This window comes from Synchytrium microbalum (assembly GCF_006535985.1).
Source record: "Synchytrium microbalum strain JEL517 chromosome Unknown SmJEL517_scf0008, whole genome shotgun sequence".
Classification (NCBI taxonomy): Eukaryota; Fungi; Chytridiomycota; class Chytridiomycetes; order Synchytriales; family Synchytriaceae; genus Synchytrium; species Synchytrium microbalum.
This window is the reverse complement of record NW_022158357.1, coordinates 213,929-232,905: the sequence shown is the minus strand read 5'-3', so window position 1 is coordinate 232,905 and position 18,977 is coordinate 213,929. Positions and strand designations below refer to the sequence as shown.

Genomic DNA, 18,977 nt, shown 5'->3' with positions numbered 1-18,977 from the left:
AGTGGTGCAAGTGCTATGTACAAGCCAAAAAAGGGACCAAAGAGCATGTATCGTTTATAATTTACATCTTCTTAAACTCCCTCAAGATGGTACGAGATAGGTATAGTAGCTCACTTATATCCTCGTAAGCTTCAGGATTTGTCTTTTCCAACCTGTTGCCCAAATCTACGAATCGATGTGCTCGTGCTAGTGTCTGTTCCACCAAGGCACCATCCAGTCGAAGAGAAGTATATGTATGACTGATTCGTACCATAAAGCATAAAATCACATTCAAATGGGCACAAACAATCCAGTTCGGACCTAGGTTTGAAGTAGTAAGTGGGATGGCTTGTACCAAAAGCTATATGTTTCAGCACGTGCATACCTTGCAAAGACTTTCGACCACTTTCAATTCTAGTATCCAAACACTCATCGACTGAATACAAGAGTTTCGTCCATGCCGCCACCCCATAATCCGACATGGCATCCGGCCTTTGAATCAACATATTCAACACAATCTCAGACACGGACTGTACAAGACTCGGATCAGGAGAGCTCTCTGTACTATTTTTGTCACTGGCCAATATCCGTTGAAGGGCATTCAAGATGGCAGAATGTCCCTTGAAGGAGATAAGGTCATCTAGATAGTTACGATGAATGTCATCATCGTCCTCATTTTCATTATCGGTTGTATTGTTTGGAATTGGTTGCGTTTGTCGTTGCTCGTCTGGCGATGATGTGATGGATGTTAGGAAGGGAGCTAGGAATGTCATAGGATTTATGGGGAGAGATACCAGTTCGTCATTCCTATTTCAATAGTGACGATGAGCAATTGGTGGGAGAAAAGAAAAAACAGATTAGAAACAGTGTAACGTATTACGTGTGCATCTGAATCACGGTGAGTATTAGTGGAATGACACTGGTGATTTGAGAAGGTCTGGCTGTTGTTTCTTCAGTCAGCCATGACATGAGAGCACGCAATGTGAAGAGAGTGATATCATTGTCGATTACTACTTTGGCCTTGTGAGTCTGGTATGCATCCTAAAATCATGACAAAAAAAGGTGAGCTGTCGTGCGACTATGTTCGAAGATAGGAACAACACCAGTACCCAAACATCAGTCAAGAAACCACCCATAGCAAGACTTGCTTCGCTCATAGCCTTCCGTATTGATAACAGCAAATCAACTGGTAAAGTCAATGACACCCGATCGAGTTCAGAGACCAGATACAAGACTGTTGCCATAAACAGGTCGTAGCAGACTGGCAGTACACGACGACATTCCTCCCATGACGCATACTCTGAAACCGATGGTGATGTAGATGGCTCCGACATGGCTACTGGTGGTCCTAGTTGATTGGAAGATAGCGACAAGGCTGAAGTGAGATCAATAGTATCTAGCAAGACACGTATTTCTGCACATGCCAAGTGTACTACTAGTACACCAAAGTTTGACTTTTTGCTTTTACTGGGGGGAATGGATGATGCTAGAGGTGTAAAGAGCCAGTCGGGCGAGAATCGTCGAGTTAGAATCGATGCTAGAAGCAATGCTGAAGATTTGTGTGCTCGGGGAGCTAGGGAAAGTAGAGAAATTAGTTCACAGATTTTATGTTGTGAATATGGTATGATAAAGCCTACTTTTACTGCCGAGAATGTCTGAGAGCCCGTGCTTCAAATCATCAGACCATGTCGCCAACTCGGATTTCTTTGTAAAACACAGAGTCAGAGCCCAAACAATGCTGGATTCACGGATTTATTAACGATGTGCTTACATCTATGTCTGTAGCAGTCAGCATTTGACAAAAGAGCTTGAGCAATTGAAACTTGAGCAGTGTTTGATCTGTTTTGAATGTGGGAGCTAGTTCTGCCAGTACTACGTCAGACAGTGTTTGCGGTACTGCGATATCAGTTCCATATATCCGTTCAGTCACCATTGTCGCAAGATTTGACAATTCTATGTCTTGAAGTTGTACCTTTTTTTCTTAGCCTGGCTTGAGAGCTTATAAGCAACACTGTCCCTCAATCATACCTGAAGATTTGACGAGCCTGGCAATGGAAAGAAGGACGCGATCCCTTCGTAAAGCTTGGTTTCCAGAAGGATGAGCATTGATGCGTAGCAAACAGTTCAAGACGATGGTTTGGTTTTCAGCATTTTGACTAGCGTAGCAAAGAGAAGAGTTAGCCAATAGGGCTGACTGATTTGTACAGTTCCACATGTCAACCTGTCCAACGATTGAGCCAGAGACGGGACCAGCTTGACCAGAGGAGGCTTTTGACAAAGATCATCAACAAAACAAAAGCAGCTTGTGATCTGGATGGCGACAGACTGTAGCGATTCTGATGGTAGTTCAGACGATGGATTTGATTTCAGTAGCCTTGTTAGAAACTTGAATGGCATACGATCGTATACGAGCTTTATGGCATCTGAATCATCAAGGGTTAAAAGCTTGGGTATGATACATAAAGCTACGAATTTCTCTTCATCGGATGCGCCTGATAGCAGCTCTAGAGCGCGGTTAAGCTGCTGCTGCTTGTCTCCTGGTGAGCTCGCAACTGGCTCCATGTGCTAATTCTGGGTTTTTGAAATGTGATGTTAAGATAGAGTACGTCGAGCCTTGAACGGATCAGCTTGTAGAGAAGCCCATTTTTATTAAATGCGCGTGTTTACTAATATGATTTACCACATGTGCTGGTCCAAGATTGCAAAGTTGAAGCATTCTTCATAAAACAGCGAGGACGGATAGGAGAGACCTTGATCAGTGGATAGGAGCGAGGGAACCGATAGCCTGCATGGCCTCAAACAACTGCAAGGCAAGTCAACTACGCCATCATGTCTGTAATCTTGAGCTAAATCGACGCTATCAAATGTTGCTTCGCCTATTGACAGTGTGGAGTTCCCATGGCTTCTCGAAGGGTCTCTAAGGCCGGTGCATCCAATGGAAAGCTGTTTTACAATTGTCCTGTTGGTCAATGTGACTCCTTTGTTGTATGTCCTGTGCTCTCAAACATTGCGATCGTTTCTCAATGTCATTGACATATAGAGCTCACAGAACATCCCCTTTTTTCCTTAGTGGCAAGACGATCTCGCTCGTGGCGGCAATCCACAGCAGAATCGAGGCCCACCTTCGTACGGAAACTTGAACGCTGGTCCTCAAAGGCCCAACAGCAATGATTCTGGAAGTTTGACGTTTGGCCAACCCAATAATGACGCAAATCGCCCGTTATTGGCCGTATCCTTCTCCATTCACAACTCGGAATTCATCGCTGGCTGGGCGTCACCCAATCGCACTGATCTATTCAAGAAATTAGCTGGTGCAAAATGGGACGTCGCTGCCAATTGCCACTTGATCCCTGGCAAATCATATCAGCAGGCCATCGTCACTGCTAGAGACTTTGCTGCAAATCAAGGATTCAGTATCATCATCAAGGATATCCCAAAATTCGTATTGGACGCATACCATAGTATTGCACTGTCACCTCCTCCTCGTCAGGGGCAATCTGACTTTGAGATTGAAGGAGAGATGGAATTACGTCTACCTGATCGGCTCAGTGAGAGCTTCATGTCTTTTCAACGTGATGGAGTACGTGAAGCTGTAAAGAGAGGTGGACGTGTCTTGATTGGTGATGAAATGGTGCGTTCCAACATTGATTTTGACGAGTTCGTTTTTTTGCTCGGAGATGTGTTTTCTCTTGCATCGTCATTCAGATTCTTACACGTTTCTGCAAACGTCAGGGTCTTGGAAAGACAATTCAAGCATTGGCTCTCTGCTACTATTATAAGGATTCTTGGCCTGTTCTTATAATTTGTCCTTCATCTTTGCGTCTCACTTGGAAGGCTGAAATTAAAAACTGGCTGGGTGTCTCTGACCAACATATTCAAGTCATCTTTAATGGAAAGACAAAGATTGATCGCGATGCCAAGCTTATCATTAACAGGTATCAAATCGCATTTCTTTTATCAATCCAAGGCGGCTATTTTGTCGAATTACGTCACGACCTGTCTGAAACCCAATCTACTTATTCTAGTTACGATCTGATGACCAAAATGGAAGCAGAGGCTTCAGACTGGAGATTCAAAATCGTTGTTTGTGATGAATGTCATTACTTAAAGAATAAGGATGCCAAGAGAACCAAGGTCATTCAACCTCTGGTGCAACGTGCCCAGCATGCATTTCTGCTGTCTGGTACGCAAATGGCATTCGTGAATTGGAACATATCAAAATCGGCCGAATGCTAAATGAGCACCCCGTTTATAGGAACACCTGCTCTCTCTCGACCTATTGAACTATATACCCAGATCAGCATGTTGGTCAAAAACTATACGAATCACCATACCTTTGGTCTTCGATATGCCAACGCACACAAGGACCACTTTAATCGATTCGACTATAGTGGTTCATCAAATCTTACCGAACTACACTGGTTTCTTGAAAAGACAATCCTCATTCGTAGATTGAAAAAGGATGTCATGCAGCAACTGCCACAAAAGTCACGGTCTTACATCATGGTAGATATACCTGCCAAATACAAAAAGTCATTGGCCGAGATGATGAAAAAGGCAACAGATTTGGACGCGAAGCTCGACAAGGCAAAGAATATAGCTGGTGAAGCCAAGGAACGTGTGAGAAATGAAAAAAGGACCAATCTTACTGCCCTGGTACGGTGGCCACTCGTGGCAGATTAATTTTTTCTCTGCCTTCATAGTGAATTGAGTATTCTATTGTATGCTAATGCCGCTCCTCCTGTTTTAGTATGGGCAAACTGGTGAAGCCAAGTTACCAGCAGTATTGGAATACATGGAGGAACTCCTCACCACCACCTCACAAAAGTTTCTTATATTCGCACATCATCGAGCCGTATTGGATGGTATCGCTCAACGTATCGATGAGAAACTCAAAGTTCCATATATTCGTATTGATGGTACAACGGATCAGCAGTCACGTCAAGCCCTGTGTAATGACTTTCAAAACAAGCCAGAGGTTAGGATTGCTGTATTGAGTATTACAGCAGCTGGTGTAGGATTGACTCTTACCGCAGCAGATTCAGGTAATGTTATTGAATTCGTTTGTACTTAACTGTCTGTTATACTTAATTTCAGCAACTTGCATCGAGTATACCACCTAACCTGCCCCTAATTTTTGTCAACCATACGCTTCTCTAGTTATCTTTGCTGAACTGTATTGGAATCCCGCACAGCTGTTACAAGGAGAAGATCGAGCTCATCGTATTGGAAGGAATGGCGATGTCAGCATCAAGTACGTACTAGCTGATGGCACCTTGGGTAAGTCATTGTTGCTTCATCCAATTCTTATATTTTATATGAGAATCTCTCGCTCAACTTTCTCACAATTTTGTCGTTGCTAGATGATACACAATGGCCTATGCTTCAAAAGAAGTTGAACGTCATTGGAGCTGGTATCGATGGTGGTCAAGGCCAGAAGATGGAAGCTACAAATGAAGCGGAAGACTTTACTCCAGCTGGGCGAGAAGTCCAAAAGCAACGTGACTTGATGCAAAAGTATTTGACTCTTGGAACTGCTGCTAATGATGATGGAGAAGGCTTGGATATGTTCTTTGCGAGACAACTGGAGAATAGTGATGATTTCATACAAGATTCTCAAATCGCACCAGCTCCAGTCGCTCGCGCTGCTGCATCCATATCGTTTGCACCACTGACTCCAGCAGTGAGCACTTCATCAAATGCCGTGGAAACTCTTGTAGCTGCTACACCGCCTGCAGCTTCACCATTGAAACGTAAATTGGATTTATATGAGATCTCGGATGATGATGATTTTGCTACCGTCAAGCAAACGCCTCTTAAGCAACCAAAGATGGATAAAGTAGTAGGAAATGGAGTAGGTGAACAGAAAGTACAGTTTCAGCAACAACCTCAGCAAGTACAGCTTCAACAAAATCAACCTCAACAACAGCTTCAGCAAGGACCCCAACAGCAACAAATTATAATGCAGTCTAATCGACACCAGCAGCAACCAACTATATTGCATCCTCCAAAACCAGTCCAGCTCCCATGCGGAACAACTCAACCAATGACATCGTTAGATGACGATGATCCAATGTGGGATCTACCGTCTGTCTTTGACGAGGTCGTAGCTGCACGCAAACGACGTGAAGCTGAAAGTCAACATCTTGTCGACATCAAACAAGACTTGATGGAATTGGACCAAGATGGGGTTGACCGAGGAGAGAGTATACCCAATACGATAGCAGATTCGCCATACATCGCTCCTGGTATAGTAATTCCGACGACGAAGGCGATGATGAGCAGTCAATCCGACTTTGAAATTGGAGAAGATCCTGATTTCGATAATGTTGATTTGGATGCTGTTATGGCTCAGGCTGGTATTGTGACTCAGAATGGTGGTGGTGGTGGTGGTGGTGGTGGTGGTGGTGGTGGTGGTGGCGTAAGCAGTGCGGGGGGAATGAACACCACTTATGGAACCTCGATCAGGCCAGCAATTGAAGCTCCTGCTATGACTACAAGCAGCAACAATAATAGCAACAACAACAGCAGCAACGACTTCCACACGTATAATGGTATTCGAATGGCAACGTCATCAAATAACGCCAATCCATCGGTACATGTTCCTTCACTTTTGGCAGTTTATGTTGCTCCTCCACCACCACAACAGAATAATAATGTTGCTCCACGATCACAGTATATCGCTCCTCCACCACCGGTTCAAGCTCCTGTGGTAGAAAACAATTATGAGTTCCAGGATGAGGACGACCTCACTGAAGCTTTGGCAATGATTGAACAAATGGAAAGGGATGAACGTGAGTGAAAAGGTTTTGCATCAATTGATTAGCAAACATGATCAACTTACCAACTCTTTTCGTACTTGTCCACCTAGAAATGGCTCGAGAGTTACAAGCGAATTTCAGATGATCAGTTTAAGATCAAATTGTAGAAAGTTGTACATCACGACCAGTATAGGCTTTCGCACAAAGTAGCATATCAATTGTATCTATGTATATATACAGAACATGTAGAAAGTCCTTTTTCTGCATTACGTATCGTCTTCAATTGATAAACCTAGCCCGGATCTAGGCGATGCAGTGGTTGATTCGGCAACCGTGGTAGTTTGTCCCTTCATCAATCCTTCTACAAGCAGCCTTAGTGAATCAACCTGAGCCTGGACATTCTCTGTTAATTTTTCCTTTTCTGTAGTAGCAGCCTTCCAAACCCGAAGCGTTTCAACTTCTTCGTATAACCGTCGTAATATCTTGTCTGATGCGACTCGTTCACGCATAGCATCTTCTAGTTTCTGTTGCGTTATTTGTACTTGCAGCGTCAATTGAGTATTCAATTGAGATTGTCGAGCTGCTAGGCGTTTCAGGATGGTGATTTGGAGACTTGAGTATCTTTTACGTGTTTTATATCCAAGCCTACGATGACAAAAAAAGATATCGAAATGGATACGAAAAATTGTGCAGTCTTTCGCAATCAAAAGTCTTCTTACCATGTCTTCTGGATTCGAATAGCAGCATTCCGATACCGTTTGTACTCGGTCACCCTCCTCAACACCATTATCATCCTCCACCACGACTGTATCATGACGACAGTTTCAGAGACATTTGATTCAACCATGCCACCCCTACTAGTACCACCAATATGTAAACAATCAAGTATTAGTGCCTTCCTATCATAGTATATAGCTCTAAAAGGCTGTTGTGGTGGCTTTCTATGCCACGAAAACACCTTAAGAGCACGTAGCCGTTTACGTACTAGGTATCCACGTACACAAGCTTGTATTTTCGTAGTAGGCCTTTGCAGTGGTGCTGTTTGCTGAGTTATTATAGCTTTGAATGTGGCTCTCATTTCTCGTAGTTGCTTGTTTAGACGGTCTACCTTTTCAGTCAAGAGAGTCATTTCTAGTGATTGAGTGGGAGGTGCTGATAAGGCGGGTATGGCTGTTGTTGGGGATGATGGATTAGGTATTGATGGAGATGGTACAGATGGTTTACTAATTGGAGGTCTATTTATGTTTGGGATGTTTTTTTTATGTAACGATGGCAAGGATTTTGTCATTCCACCTGTTCGTAACGGTGCATTTAACGATATTTCATTGATTGGCTGAATAGGTGCACGTGTATTTGGTATTGTCGCGGGGGTTGGTACTGCTACTGGTACTGGTGATGTTATACTTGTTGCTGTCGGTTCTGCTGTTACACTTGTTCCTGCGGGTGCTGTTAAACTTGTTACAGAGGATTGTTTTGACCTAGGTTGAGAATCTCCTAGCTCCTCAAGTCTCATTGGCATAGTTTGATCTTGGCGCTTCTCAGAATATATCGAGCCTAAAAACGAAGACCAATGATGCTGAGTTCGAATGAAGGAAAAAAACACTGGACGACAAGCGTCATACCATCAAAGGTCAATTCATCTAATACGTTATCCAGTAACAGTCCATCATGGTCAATTATTGAAGCGCGGCCTACAACACTCTCGTCCATCGACGTATTCATTGTCGTATTATATGATTCAGTAGCCATGCGTCGAATGGTTTCAGGTTGGGCGTATTGCCAGCTCGACACAGAAGAGGCTGTTGCTGGACGACTCGACATATCAGCAGATGGGATATCATATATATACGATTTCGTCGATGTTGCCAATGGCGGTTTGAATGACGGCAGCGACGTTCCAGCACTCCAAGCATGTGTAGGCTGCTGAGGTGGTAGCCTCTCGATTCTGATTGCACTTCGTCCAGGATGTGGTAGTGAGGACGCAAATGGCACTGCTGCTGTTCTACGGCTCTGCATGACCTCCAAGAGTGATCAACATTCAAGTGTTTAACGGTTTTGGCCCTGTTTCTTTGACGACACGAAAACAATAGAAAATAAGGCAGTTCGCGTTTTCACGCGTCCAGAACCCAGGCAAGTCGTTGTTCGAGGTTGATTGTCCCCTCCTCCTGTCGTTGATTGCAAAAAACTCAAAAACAAAGAATGTCTGTTTGGAAATGATTGGTCTAGCAAGTTCAACTGTTGGAGACTTCCAACTCTAGTTCAGTTTCAGTAAATATCCATTTCAATCCCTAATTTTTCCTTCTCCCTTCTTACATCTTCACTTTTTGGCTGCCTTCAACAGCAACGATGGAATTGAGCGAAGGATTTCATAAGAGGCATGGGGCCAAACCTGGTGCAAATTCCAGTTCCCGTACTATTCCATTCGCATCTCCATTGGACGAATTATTTGGCCCTGCTACCACTTCACAGTCCGCAACATTAAATTTGCAGCATCTGACGCCAATACCCCCACAAGGGCCACCATCAAATGCACCAAAAAGGCCAATGTCTGCTGCGCCGGTATCTCGTGCCGTCGGCGTCGCAGGAGACGCTTCATCGCTGTTTGGTAGTAGCACTAGTAACACCAACAGTTTTGAAAGTTGGGCCTTTATGAGTGGTTCTCCTCCAAAACCAGCTGCTACCATACCAAATCCATTAAATAGACCTTCGTCTGTACCGCCAGCATCGACTCAGTATCAGACGTGGTCGCAACAACCCGCAGCAACGACTCAAAATAATAGTATATTAAATCAAACAAATAACTCGCTACCATATCAAACAGGCAGCCAAAGTAATCAAGCTTACGATTACGGAATTAATGACTCTAGTGCTGCAGTCGCTGATGCTTTTGGATTGAATACTACAAGAAATGATGTTTGGTTACAAAAGACATTTGATGCTCCTCACGCTTCTCAACAATATACTGCTACAGATACGTCTGCCTTGTATGGCAGCAGTCAGCCACAATATGATATAACTAGCACAAATAATGTTGTCAGTCAGCAAGCAGTTGACACGTCCTATCAAGGTCAACAGCAATCGACGTATGATGCTTCACAGTCGATATATGGGTCTCAGTATGGCAACACTGGCCAGTACGATACTAGCCACTATGATACTACCCAGTATGATAATAGCACGTATGACAATAGTCAGGTCCAAACGAATCATCAATATGATTCCTCGAATGCACAATATCCAGCTGAGGTACAATCAAATGCTTATGGACTCTACGAATCAGCCACTCAGCATCCATCGCAACATTATGAGCACTATGCTCCTCCAACTGAACAGACGTATGTTAAATGTCAAGTTGGTTGCAACATGTGCTCAAAACGCTATGCTCACGCTTTCGTTTTGGTAGGCGATATCATTCCGTATCTCCCACTGCGCTTCCAAGCCAGCCTCCGCAACCTACCGAGCAAATGACTGAAAATCCAGTAGATTCATACAATCTGTATGCAAGCCAGTTAGGTCCACCTCATTCTGGATATGACTATGGTGATTCTGCATCAAACCAGTATGAGGAGAATATCATAGATCAGACTTTATATCAGCCGTCCACATATAATCCGTCCCAATCTTATGCTTCACATTCTGATCAGCCTGTCATAGAGCAACAAGAGTTGCCAGCCCTGGTACAAGAGGAATCAATAGAAGCTGATGAGGATTTCGTTCTTCCTCCACCTCCAACAATGAATGAAATAGATGCTCGAATGAGCTCTGTATCCCCCGCAAAGGCGAATGAATCTGGATCGTTGTCGGCCGTCAAACCTTCAACTATGGGGTCTGTCAGCCCATCTGCTGAATTTGAAGAAATTGATCCCAACGGTCTAGGACGAAGAACATACAGTTATGTGTCTTCTGAAGATATTCGTAGTGTTTCTCCTACTCGTGCTGGAAATCCCGCTGAAGTGTTGAGCGAGTTGGATGATCTTATATTTGGTAGCAAATCTACTGATTATGGAATGACTTCTTCTATACAGACTCAACCAAAGTCGTCGTCGCCGTCTCAATTCTTTGATAAACTGGAAGCCACAGCAAAGGCAATTGACGACCAATTGGCCTCGTTTGAATCCGATAATATTGTAGCACCAATTAGCCATGAGAAAGCGACATATGAAGAAACTCAACATAGTAATAGGACGAGCCCAGAAAATTTGACGTGGCAAAATCAGGGTGGTAGTGGCTGGGATGATTTTGACATAGATGATGTTGCTAGTAGTCCTGAAATGGCTGCCTCGATTAGACAAGATGAAAGGCACACTCCAAGTGTAGGAGGAGGAGCAGTTTCAGTAGGAGGAGGATCTTTAGCAGGAGGGTCTGTAGCAGGAATGTCTATAGCAGGAGGATCTGAGAGAGCTACTTCGCCTGAACGTCTGGTATCCAGTCATAGTCTGTATAATAACATGTCTGTCGACACAAATTATTCCCAGACAACTCCTGAGAGAATGCATCATGATGTAGATGAAGTTGGGGCTGTGAATCACGAAGTTGATCCATCTAGTCCACAGCAGCCTCATGACGATCCCTTTACTCACCAGCAGCATCCTATTGATGCATTTTTTGGTCAACAGCCACCTATGGATGATCCATTTGGTGAACAGGAACAGCGAGCTGATCAATTATTTGGTCAACAGCCACCACCAGATGACGATCCATTTAGTCAACAGCAACAGTATACAGATGAATTTGGTCTACAGCAAGCTAACGCTGATCCATATGGTCAACAGGAAATATATGATCAGCAACAGCATCATGGTGAAGATTCTCAGCAGATGTATTACAATCAACCACAAACATATGAAGGACAGCATGGTGACAATCAGAACTTTTATGAAAAGCCCGCTGTCGAACAGCCAGTCCAGTATATACAAAACCAGCAATATGATACTCAGACTTATCCAGTAGAGCCGTATGGTGACGGCCAAGTTTCATCGCAGCCTCGGTCTGGTTACAGCGAGTCGCCTTATAGTGGTCAGGACTATCAACAGCAGCAAAATTATGAATCGCAAGGATATGAACCTGTCACTCAGCAAGCAGTATATAGTACTCAGCCATCCACGCTTGAAAATGTAACGTACCAGAGCCAGCAATTTGACTCTCAGCAACCTCCTGGTACTTATGACTCCCAACCACAATATGATAGCCACGAGAGTCCACAGTTTGACAGTCAACAATCTGTTTCGGGCTACGACTCGCAAACACAATATCAATATGCAGAGTCTATTTCCACTACCGATACAAGGGTTGAGACTTCTCAGTATGGTGACGGGACGACTGTAGCATTCTCTACCTCTTCCATTCATGTTCAGGCCGGTAGATCCGAGTCTAGTCCTGCAACTATGGCGGGATCTCCTCAAATAAGTAATCTGCAATATTCTCATAGTATAAATCAGATGGCCACTGGTGCATCGTGGCATCATCTGACAGATCTGGCTCCTGTAGAGTCGCCAGCTGCTTCTGTCCCTCAATCACCGGCAGTCGTGGCGGTCATAAATAAGTGTAGTCAGTGTGGTAGAGTAAATGACACCGAAGCGAACTTTTGTGCTAAATGTGGGTCAAGACTTCATGTCCGGCCAGAAGATACTTTACCATCGATAGCATCGTCGTCTATGCAACCAACACCACCACCAACGATACCAAATGCACCATATGCAGGACGAGCCTCAATACCGCGTCCTAATTTATATAGCCAGCCTGGTGATTTAAGTCGCCCTCCTGTAGTACCATTAGCTACTCCACGAAACTTGACGTTTGGGAGAGCAACTACACCAACGAACATACCGCATACTGAGAACGTGACAGAAATACCAGGTCGAGTCTCGCCTGCTGGTAGTGTGAATCGTTATGGTAGAACACCTACGCCTCCAATACAGATGCAACAAGCAGTAGGAGAATTTATAGATCCTCTTGGTCGTCATCGCGGTCATTGTGTTGCAGTGTTTGGATTTGGACGTCTTTTGGTGTCATCTGTTAGAAGGCATCAGAGGATTGTTGCTACACAAACTGGGGCTCAAATGGCTGTTGAGAAGGCATATCCAGGTCCAGTAAAAATCGTACCTACCCATACGCTTATCACTGCTCCAGAGGTACTTCTCGTGCCAAGCAAAACAGATTCGCTCTTTCCGTTGATGAGTAATCGATCAAACAAGAAGAAGAAGGAAGTGATCAAGTTGTGCGATGAGTTGATCGCTGAAGCTGAAGCAAAGGAACAGGATCTGTCGAGAGTTTTGAATGGTAGTATCGATTATCATAGTCGACTTGAGGTTGAAGAAGCTGCTGATGAGGTGGTGCTCTGGAGGTTGCTCAAACATCTTGTTGACAATAACGGTGTTTTGATACCTAGGTGTGTTGAAGTATTATTGTGATAATACGTATTACGTGATCTAAGTTTTGTTGTTTCTTACGTGACTTTCTCGTCTAGCAATGATAAACCAGAACAATCTCAAGCCGTGATATCCCTACTATCTCGTCAACCAAAGCTACCTCCATCCGCTTCTGCGTCGATTGATGAGATTTACTCATTATTGCTCGAAGGCGACCGTGTAGCTGCTTCAAAAGTAGCCATCAGCAATTCCTTATGGGGTCATGCCCTTGTCATTGCTAGTCACATCAGAAAAGAGTACTATCGTGATGTGGTTATGGAATTCGCTAGGCACGAGTTTGGAGTGCCGTGTCAAGGACCAAGTTTGGTTCCTAAAAGAAATGTGGCAGGTCCTGGCAGCCTTGGTGGACGTGGTGACGATAGGCCGGCTTTGAGAGTATTGTATTCTATCTTTGCTGGTGCTGGAAAACAAGCTGGTATGTATTTTGGCCGTGGGCTTCTTGTATCCACAAAAAAAGAATCTTACTAATAATCAATTTCAAAAGTCGCTGAATTCTTACCAGCTTTCGGAGAACTTGATCCTTCTTCTCATGTTGGAGCTCAAGAGTCTCTGACACGCTGGCAGGACACGCTCACTATCATTCTTGCTAATCGGACTCCTGGCGATTCAGCAGTACTCGCTACGTTAGGAGAACGATTGTTGGAATATAGTCGTTCGAATGCTGCTCATATATGGTGAGTCTGTTGGATCAAGCTTTCGTGTCCTTTCGTATCCCTCATTGACAACTCCCCTTCATTTTTTTGAGCTTCTTGATATCTGGTCTTGCCACTATTTTTGGTGGTGCAGATGTATCAACCACTCGCGGTGTCTTACTGGGCGTGAATCACTTTATGCACCCACGAACAAGCATATCTGATCATAAGGCTATTCGTATGATGGAATTGTACGAATATGGCCTTTCTTTTGGCAACGCAGCTGTCAGCACTCCTTTACCTCACTTCCAGTCCTACAAGTTGGCTTATGCTGCCTACTTGGCAGAACTAGGTCGATTCGACGAAGCTCGTAAATATGTAGATAGTGTAAAAGCTTTGGTCGAGTCATACGCGAAAGGAAGCCCATACTTTGATCGTGTCTTGTTTGGTATAGTAGGAGAACTAGGTATTCGTATCGAGTCTGGATTATCCAAGGCTGCCAGCGCCAACAGTGCAAGTGATGCTACAAGTTGGTTGAGCCGTGTGTCATCTTGGAACTCCATCATGACGGTCATGGATCGAGGTCTCAACAAGTTTATGAATGGTGCTGTTGGTGTAGAAGGAGGAGAACACCCATCAACAAGTAGTACTCCAATTGGCGGGTCGAGCAATCCATTGACTACATCTATTGGTCCATCGGCTCCCTTGGGACGATCTAGCTCTCCCACAAAAAGTAACCCCCTTCAATATTCTGGATTCTTTGGTTCGTCTGCTACACCTCCACCACCCACACGACCATTATCGACGCCTCCATCCGCTCGCCTTTTAGCAGGAACGCAAAGTGGTATCTCGTCGCCTTCTCCCGCAGGCAACTTTGATGGAAAGGGTGTGTCGCTGGATTCGTATAGTAATAATGGCTCGCATGGGAACTTGCATAGAGATTATCTGCCATCTACACCTTCAACGACTCAACTACCTTATGTATGGCCCCAACAACAAGCACAGGATACCGCTCCTATAGAATCATTTGTATCGAATCCAGTGGCAGCAGGAGTCATTCCCACTGATACGAACTCGTACGGTACTAATGGAACGTACGATTCGTATGCATCACAAACAGTTGAATACACTCATCAGCAATCAGTATATAATGAGCAACAACAAACTCGGTACCCAATGCAGTCATGGCAAGATCCAAATGAAATGACTGTGCCTTCCGATCTAGGAGCATTGGTAGAAAATCAGCAGACTTTGCAGCAGTCTGATCCCAGTCAGAAGCAGCAAAACTGGCAAGATCCTAGTCAGGCGTCTTATCCGACAGCTATTGGATTTGAGAGCGGATTTGAGGCTCAAACAACGTATCAAGATAATAATAGTCAACTAATGTATCAGGATAATAGTCAGACCCCGTATCAGGATAAAATTCAGCAAACGTATCAAGAGAATAGTCAACAGTCCTATCAGGATGATACTCAACATTGGCAACAGCAGCCTGACGATTCACTGCAATCATCAGCTCAACAACAACAGCATTCTGAAGGCACCCAACAATGGCAACAACCTGATCAAACTCTTGCTCCACAGCAATCATGGCAAGAGGAGCCTCCAGTTGTGGAAAATAATACACCTCAGCCTCCTCCTCCTGCCACGAATAGACCAGTCCATACTAATACAATAGAGGAAGAAGACTTTGGATTCGGTAACTCGTCGTTGAAGAAGAGCAAACCTGATCAACCTAGTAGACCACCATCTGCGGCTGGCGTTAGACCAGCGACTCCGGGTGCTGAGTGGCCTGCTGGTGATAAAGTTGAAGAAAAGAAGACTGATGAATGTAAGAATTGGTTTGTGAGTGATAGTTGATCATTTGATAGATGCTAACGTCTGGGGTTTCTTTAGCCAACAAGAATGAAATCACTAAATCAAGTTATATAAGTATTGTATCTGGTTTCTTATTTGGTGGTAGGACTGGAAGTGCTCCTGCTGCATCAGGAAAACCGGCAGCTGGTCCAGTACGAGCCAACTTGGGTGAAGAGAATTCGTTTGTTTATGATCCAGTCCAGAAACGATGGGTCAATAAGAAAGGTGGAGCAACTGCAGATGCCTCTTCAGCAGCTCCAGGATTAGGAGCACCGCCAATGAGAAGACCATCATCTACTCCTCCTGGAGCTGCTCTACCTTCAATCGCAAGGGCTGATTCCTCGGCTTCCACGGATCCACCGAGTAAGTTTCTTTTCGCTTTGTATAAAAACTCTTATAGTAAGTCACTAACGTGTATTTTCAATAGATGCACCGCCGCCCACTGCTCGATCTACGCCATTATCGAGTGCTCCATCATCTAGGCCGGCTTCGCCAGCTGTGGCAGGAATGCAGAATGGATCTCCTAGTAGTGCACAATCTGGTCCATTCTCTGCTGCATTGGGTAGAAGCCGATCTAGTATGGGACGACGTGGAAGGCAAGTGCACTACGATGTACAAGGAACAGCAACCGAACAGGAACGGTCTTCTTCGTCAGAACCTCGTGGTTTTACTAGCTCTGATATAAAACGAGCTGGGTTTATACCTCCAATGCCTACTGCAGCTGGAAGCAATGCTGGTGTGATGATTATGCAGCCACCACCTCAACCAGTAGTGTCGCAACAAGAGGATGCTTGGGGCAGCAATAATAATACTAGTCAGCCGGAGGTTATGGACCGGATATCCCCTAATGCCGTGTCTCCAATTGCTTCTAGCAGTGCAGTACCACCAACAGTGATGAAGATGCCGACTGCTAGTAAGCCAATTGTGAATATGCCTAGTAATGTTATAACACAACGTCCTGCCATACCACTACCATCATTCAAACCACCATCAGCAACTCTGCTCCCTCAACCGAACGTGTATAGTACCACAACAGCACAGATGCCACAAAAACCACCCACACCATTACCATCTTCATATAGTAGCATTCCACCACCACAACCTACTTATAATGATTATAGCAGTGATGGAGATATTGATGAAACCCAAGGCATGCCACCAGAAGATTTTTGAACATAGTCCATCCTCTCGTATCATAAGCAAAGTTGACTAAAAAGAAAGATTTTTGCACACATCTTCTGACACAAATTTGAGGTGAAACTAAATCATGGTTTATTTAGCGCATTAAAGGCAAATCCTGCATGACTATTATTGTTTCGTCCCAAGCAGCAGTCGCCATTTGACCCTGTTGAGAAGAAGCCGTTTAGCGATTCAGAGGTCACGCATATAAAAACCTTCTGTCCCTTGGCTTACCGGAACATAGAGCGACCAATCAATACCAAGAACAAACTCTGAATGTTGGTCCATCACATATACCAAGTTATTGTCTGGTTTCAGCGTATCCCAAATCCTGACCGTCATATCATAACTAGCCGAAGCAACCAACGACGCATCATGTGGCGAGCACTTTAACCTCCTCACAGCATACTCATGACCATGCAACCTCAACAACTCTTGATTCGGGAAGCGCAAATCCCATACTTTGATTGAATGATCTACAGATCCCGTCACTATAATCCCTTCACGATACTTGTTCCAATCTAGAGCGAGCACCTCATTCTGATGTGCGCGTATCGTTTGCGTGGATCTCGGTCTTCGTGCGTCCCATATTTTTACAGTTTGGTCTCCTGAGCAGGAGGCAAAGACGTCTGCATTTGTTGGTGACCAGACCGTGTTGTATATGCAGTGTGTGTGTTCTTGGAAGGTTGTTAGTGATGATGGCATTTCAGGGTTCCACTGTTTTTATATCGAGAGATAAGAGTAAGCGTCTTGTTTTAGGTTCTGCTTATTCCAAGTCTTTACCAGTTTGATGGTATGATCCCACGATCCGGAAACAAAGACGTCTTTTCGTACTAGATTCCATTTCACACAAAACACTTCTCTGCCATGCTCCATCCAACTTCTGACAGGGTAGTCCTATACAGAATTCGACGTTTGGTGTGAGTCAAATACCGGAATGTTTTGTGCACAGAAAAACACTCAACTGGTAATGTACAGTCCCAAAGCTTTATGCTTCCGTCTCCACTACTCGTTACGATTTGATTCTCGTTGAGTTCACTCCATGCACAATCAAACAGTCCATCTTGTGTGTCGTACCTAACAAGTTTTAGCAAAGTCAGCAATTAGCTGCAAGAAGAGACTCAAAGCACATTTATGGCGTTTGATACAGTCCAGCATGAATGAATTCATGGCAAACTCTTCTTCCTTGATTGCTCTGAACGCATTCCGTGATCAAATATGACGTCGTTCGAGCCTGCAAGATGTTGGGCCAAAAGTAGGGACTCACGCTCTTTCTACCATGAGACCTTGTGGACCCATGCCGAGTACGAACAGTTTCCCATTGCCAACGATGCCGAAATTGGCTGCACTAGCACATGCCAGCTTGTTTTCAAAAAATGGGCTGAACTCAATCTAGGAAACAAGTTGCGAATCAGTCTGGTGTAAGCTAAACGGAGGATACTAGTCGTGTTCTTACAGCATAACCATTGTATCCTGGTGTCTTGAATCGGGAAAAGTTACCTCCAATGGGGGGTCTACGTTGCATTGCTGGATTTCTATGTGTTTTGTGAGAGCAGGAAGAAGATCGCTTTCTTTTTGCGAACGCTGGCGGTTGATTTTACAGATGCTGAAGATGTATTTACACTGTACATACATATAAAGATTAATATTACTTATGTAGAGCTGGTGTTTTGTTATGTTGCGGTGAGCTTTACAGACTTGTTCCAAGCAACAGACACGGACATTCAGTTCCATTACATAGCTCACCGCAGTCAGGACATATATAACCCACTTCCTGACCCATTTCTGGACCGTGCATCTGCACAGTGATGCTTGGCCTTCGTGACGTTGAATCATCTGATGCAAGTCTATCAACCAGCGGCTGAAGCATCTCTCTCAAGAAAGCATTCCCATCCCGATTAGCGCGAGAAACACGTGGACTTGCTAGCATACCAGCTAGTCCTGATGGTTGGGTTTGTGAAGCGGGTAAGCCTATGCTTCCGACAAGACTTGGTTTCCGTGGGACTACTAGACCAGACGTTGTGCTGGCTCGTCGTGAGGGGCCTATAATATCTCGGCGCGCATCGACACTGAGGTGTGACTTGTGGGTGACGGAGGATCTGATTGACGGTGCAGCGGATTTGACAAGATCGATTCTGCTT

General features: G+C 44.5%; 4 protein-coding genes across 4 annotated transcripts; 2 read left to right on the top strand and 2 right to left on the bottom strand.

The window, feature by feature from the left end:
• Nucleotides 1-61: 61 nt before the first annotated feature.
• SmJEL517_g02082 (uncharacterized protein) lies at nt 62-2,541 on the bottom strand (the record flags this gene model as incomplete). The annotated part of the gene is made up of 8 exons (XM_031168010.1): nt 62-300; nt 365-786; nt 860-1,020; nt 1,089-1,552; nt 1,617-1,683; nt 1,751-1,932; nt 2,008-2,135; nt 2,201-2,541. 8 exons carry the CDS (start codon nt 2,539-2,541, stop codon nt 62-64), a joined length of 2,004 nt encoding a protein of 667 aa, XP_031026038.1.
• A 336-nt stretch (nt 2,542-2,877) lies between these two features.
• SmJEL517_g02081 (uncharacterized protein) lies at nt 2,878-6,781 on the top strand (the record flags this gene model as incomplete). Its single annotated transcript, XM_031168009.1, has 8 exons — nt 2,878-2,964; nt 3,050-3,610; nt 3,712-3,914; nt 4,005-4,162; nt 4,235-4,635; nt 4,730-5,024; nt 5,140-5,259; nt 5,343-6,781. 8 exons carry the CDS (start codon nt 2,878-2,880, stop codon nt 6,779-6,781), a joined length of 3,264 nt encoding a protein of 1,087 aa, XP_031026035.1.
• A 2,305-nt stretch (nt 6,782-9,086) lies between these two features.
• SmJEL517_g02080 (uncharacterized protein) lies at nt 9,087-16,830 on the top strand (the record flags this gene model as incomplete). The annotated part of the gene is made up of 7 exons (XM_031168008.1): nt 9,087-10,075; nt 10,144-13,128; nt 13,207-13,583; nt 13,653-13,842; nt 13,914-15,631; nt 15,697-16,020; nt 16,085-16,830. 7 exons carry the CDS (start codon nt 9,087-9,089, stop codon nt 16,828-16,830), a joined length of 7,329 nt encoding a protein of 2,442 aa, XP_031026036.1.
• Nucleotides 16,831-16,933: 103 nt separating this feature from the next.
• On the bottom strand, nt 16,934-18,361 carry SmJEL517_g02079 (uncharacterized protein; the record flags this gene model as incomplete). Its single annotated transcript, XM_031168007.1, has 6 exons — nt 16,934-17,002; nt 17,071-17,553; nt 17,620-17,733; nt 17,802-17,913; nt 18,104-18,228; nt 18,293-18,361. 6 exons carry the CDS (start codon nt 18,359-18,361, stop codon nt 16,934-16,936), a joined length of 972 nt encoding a protein of 323 aa, XP_031025936.1.
• Nucleotides 18,362-18,977: the final 616 nt, after the last annotated feature.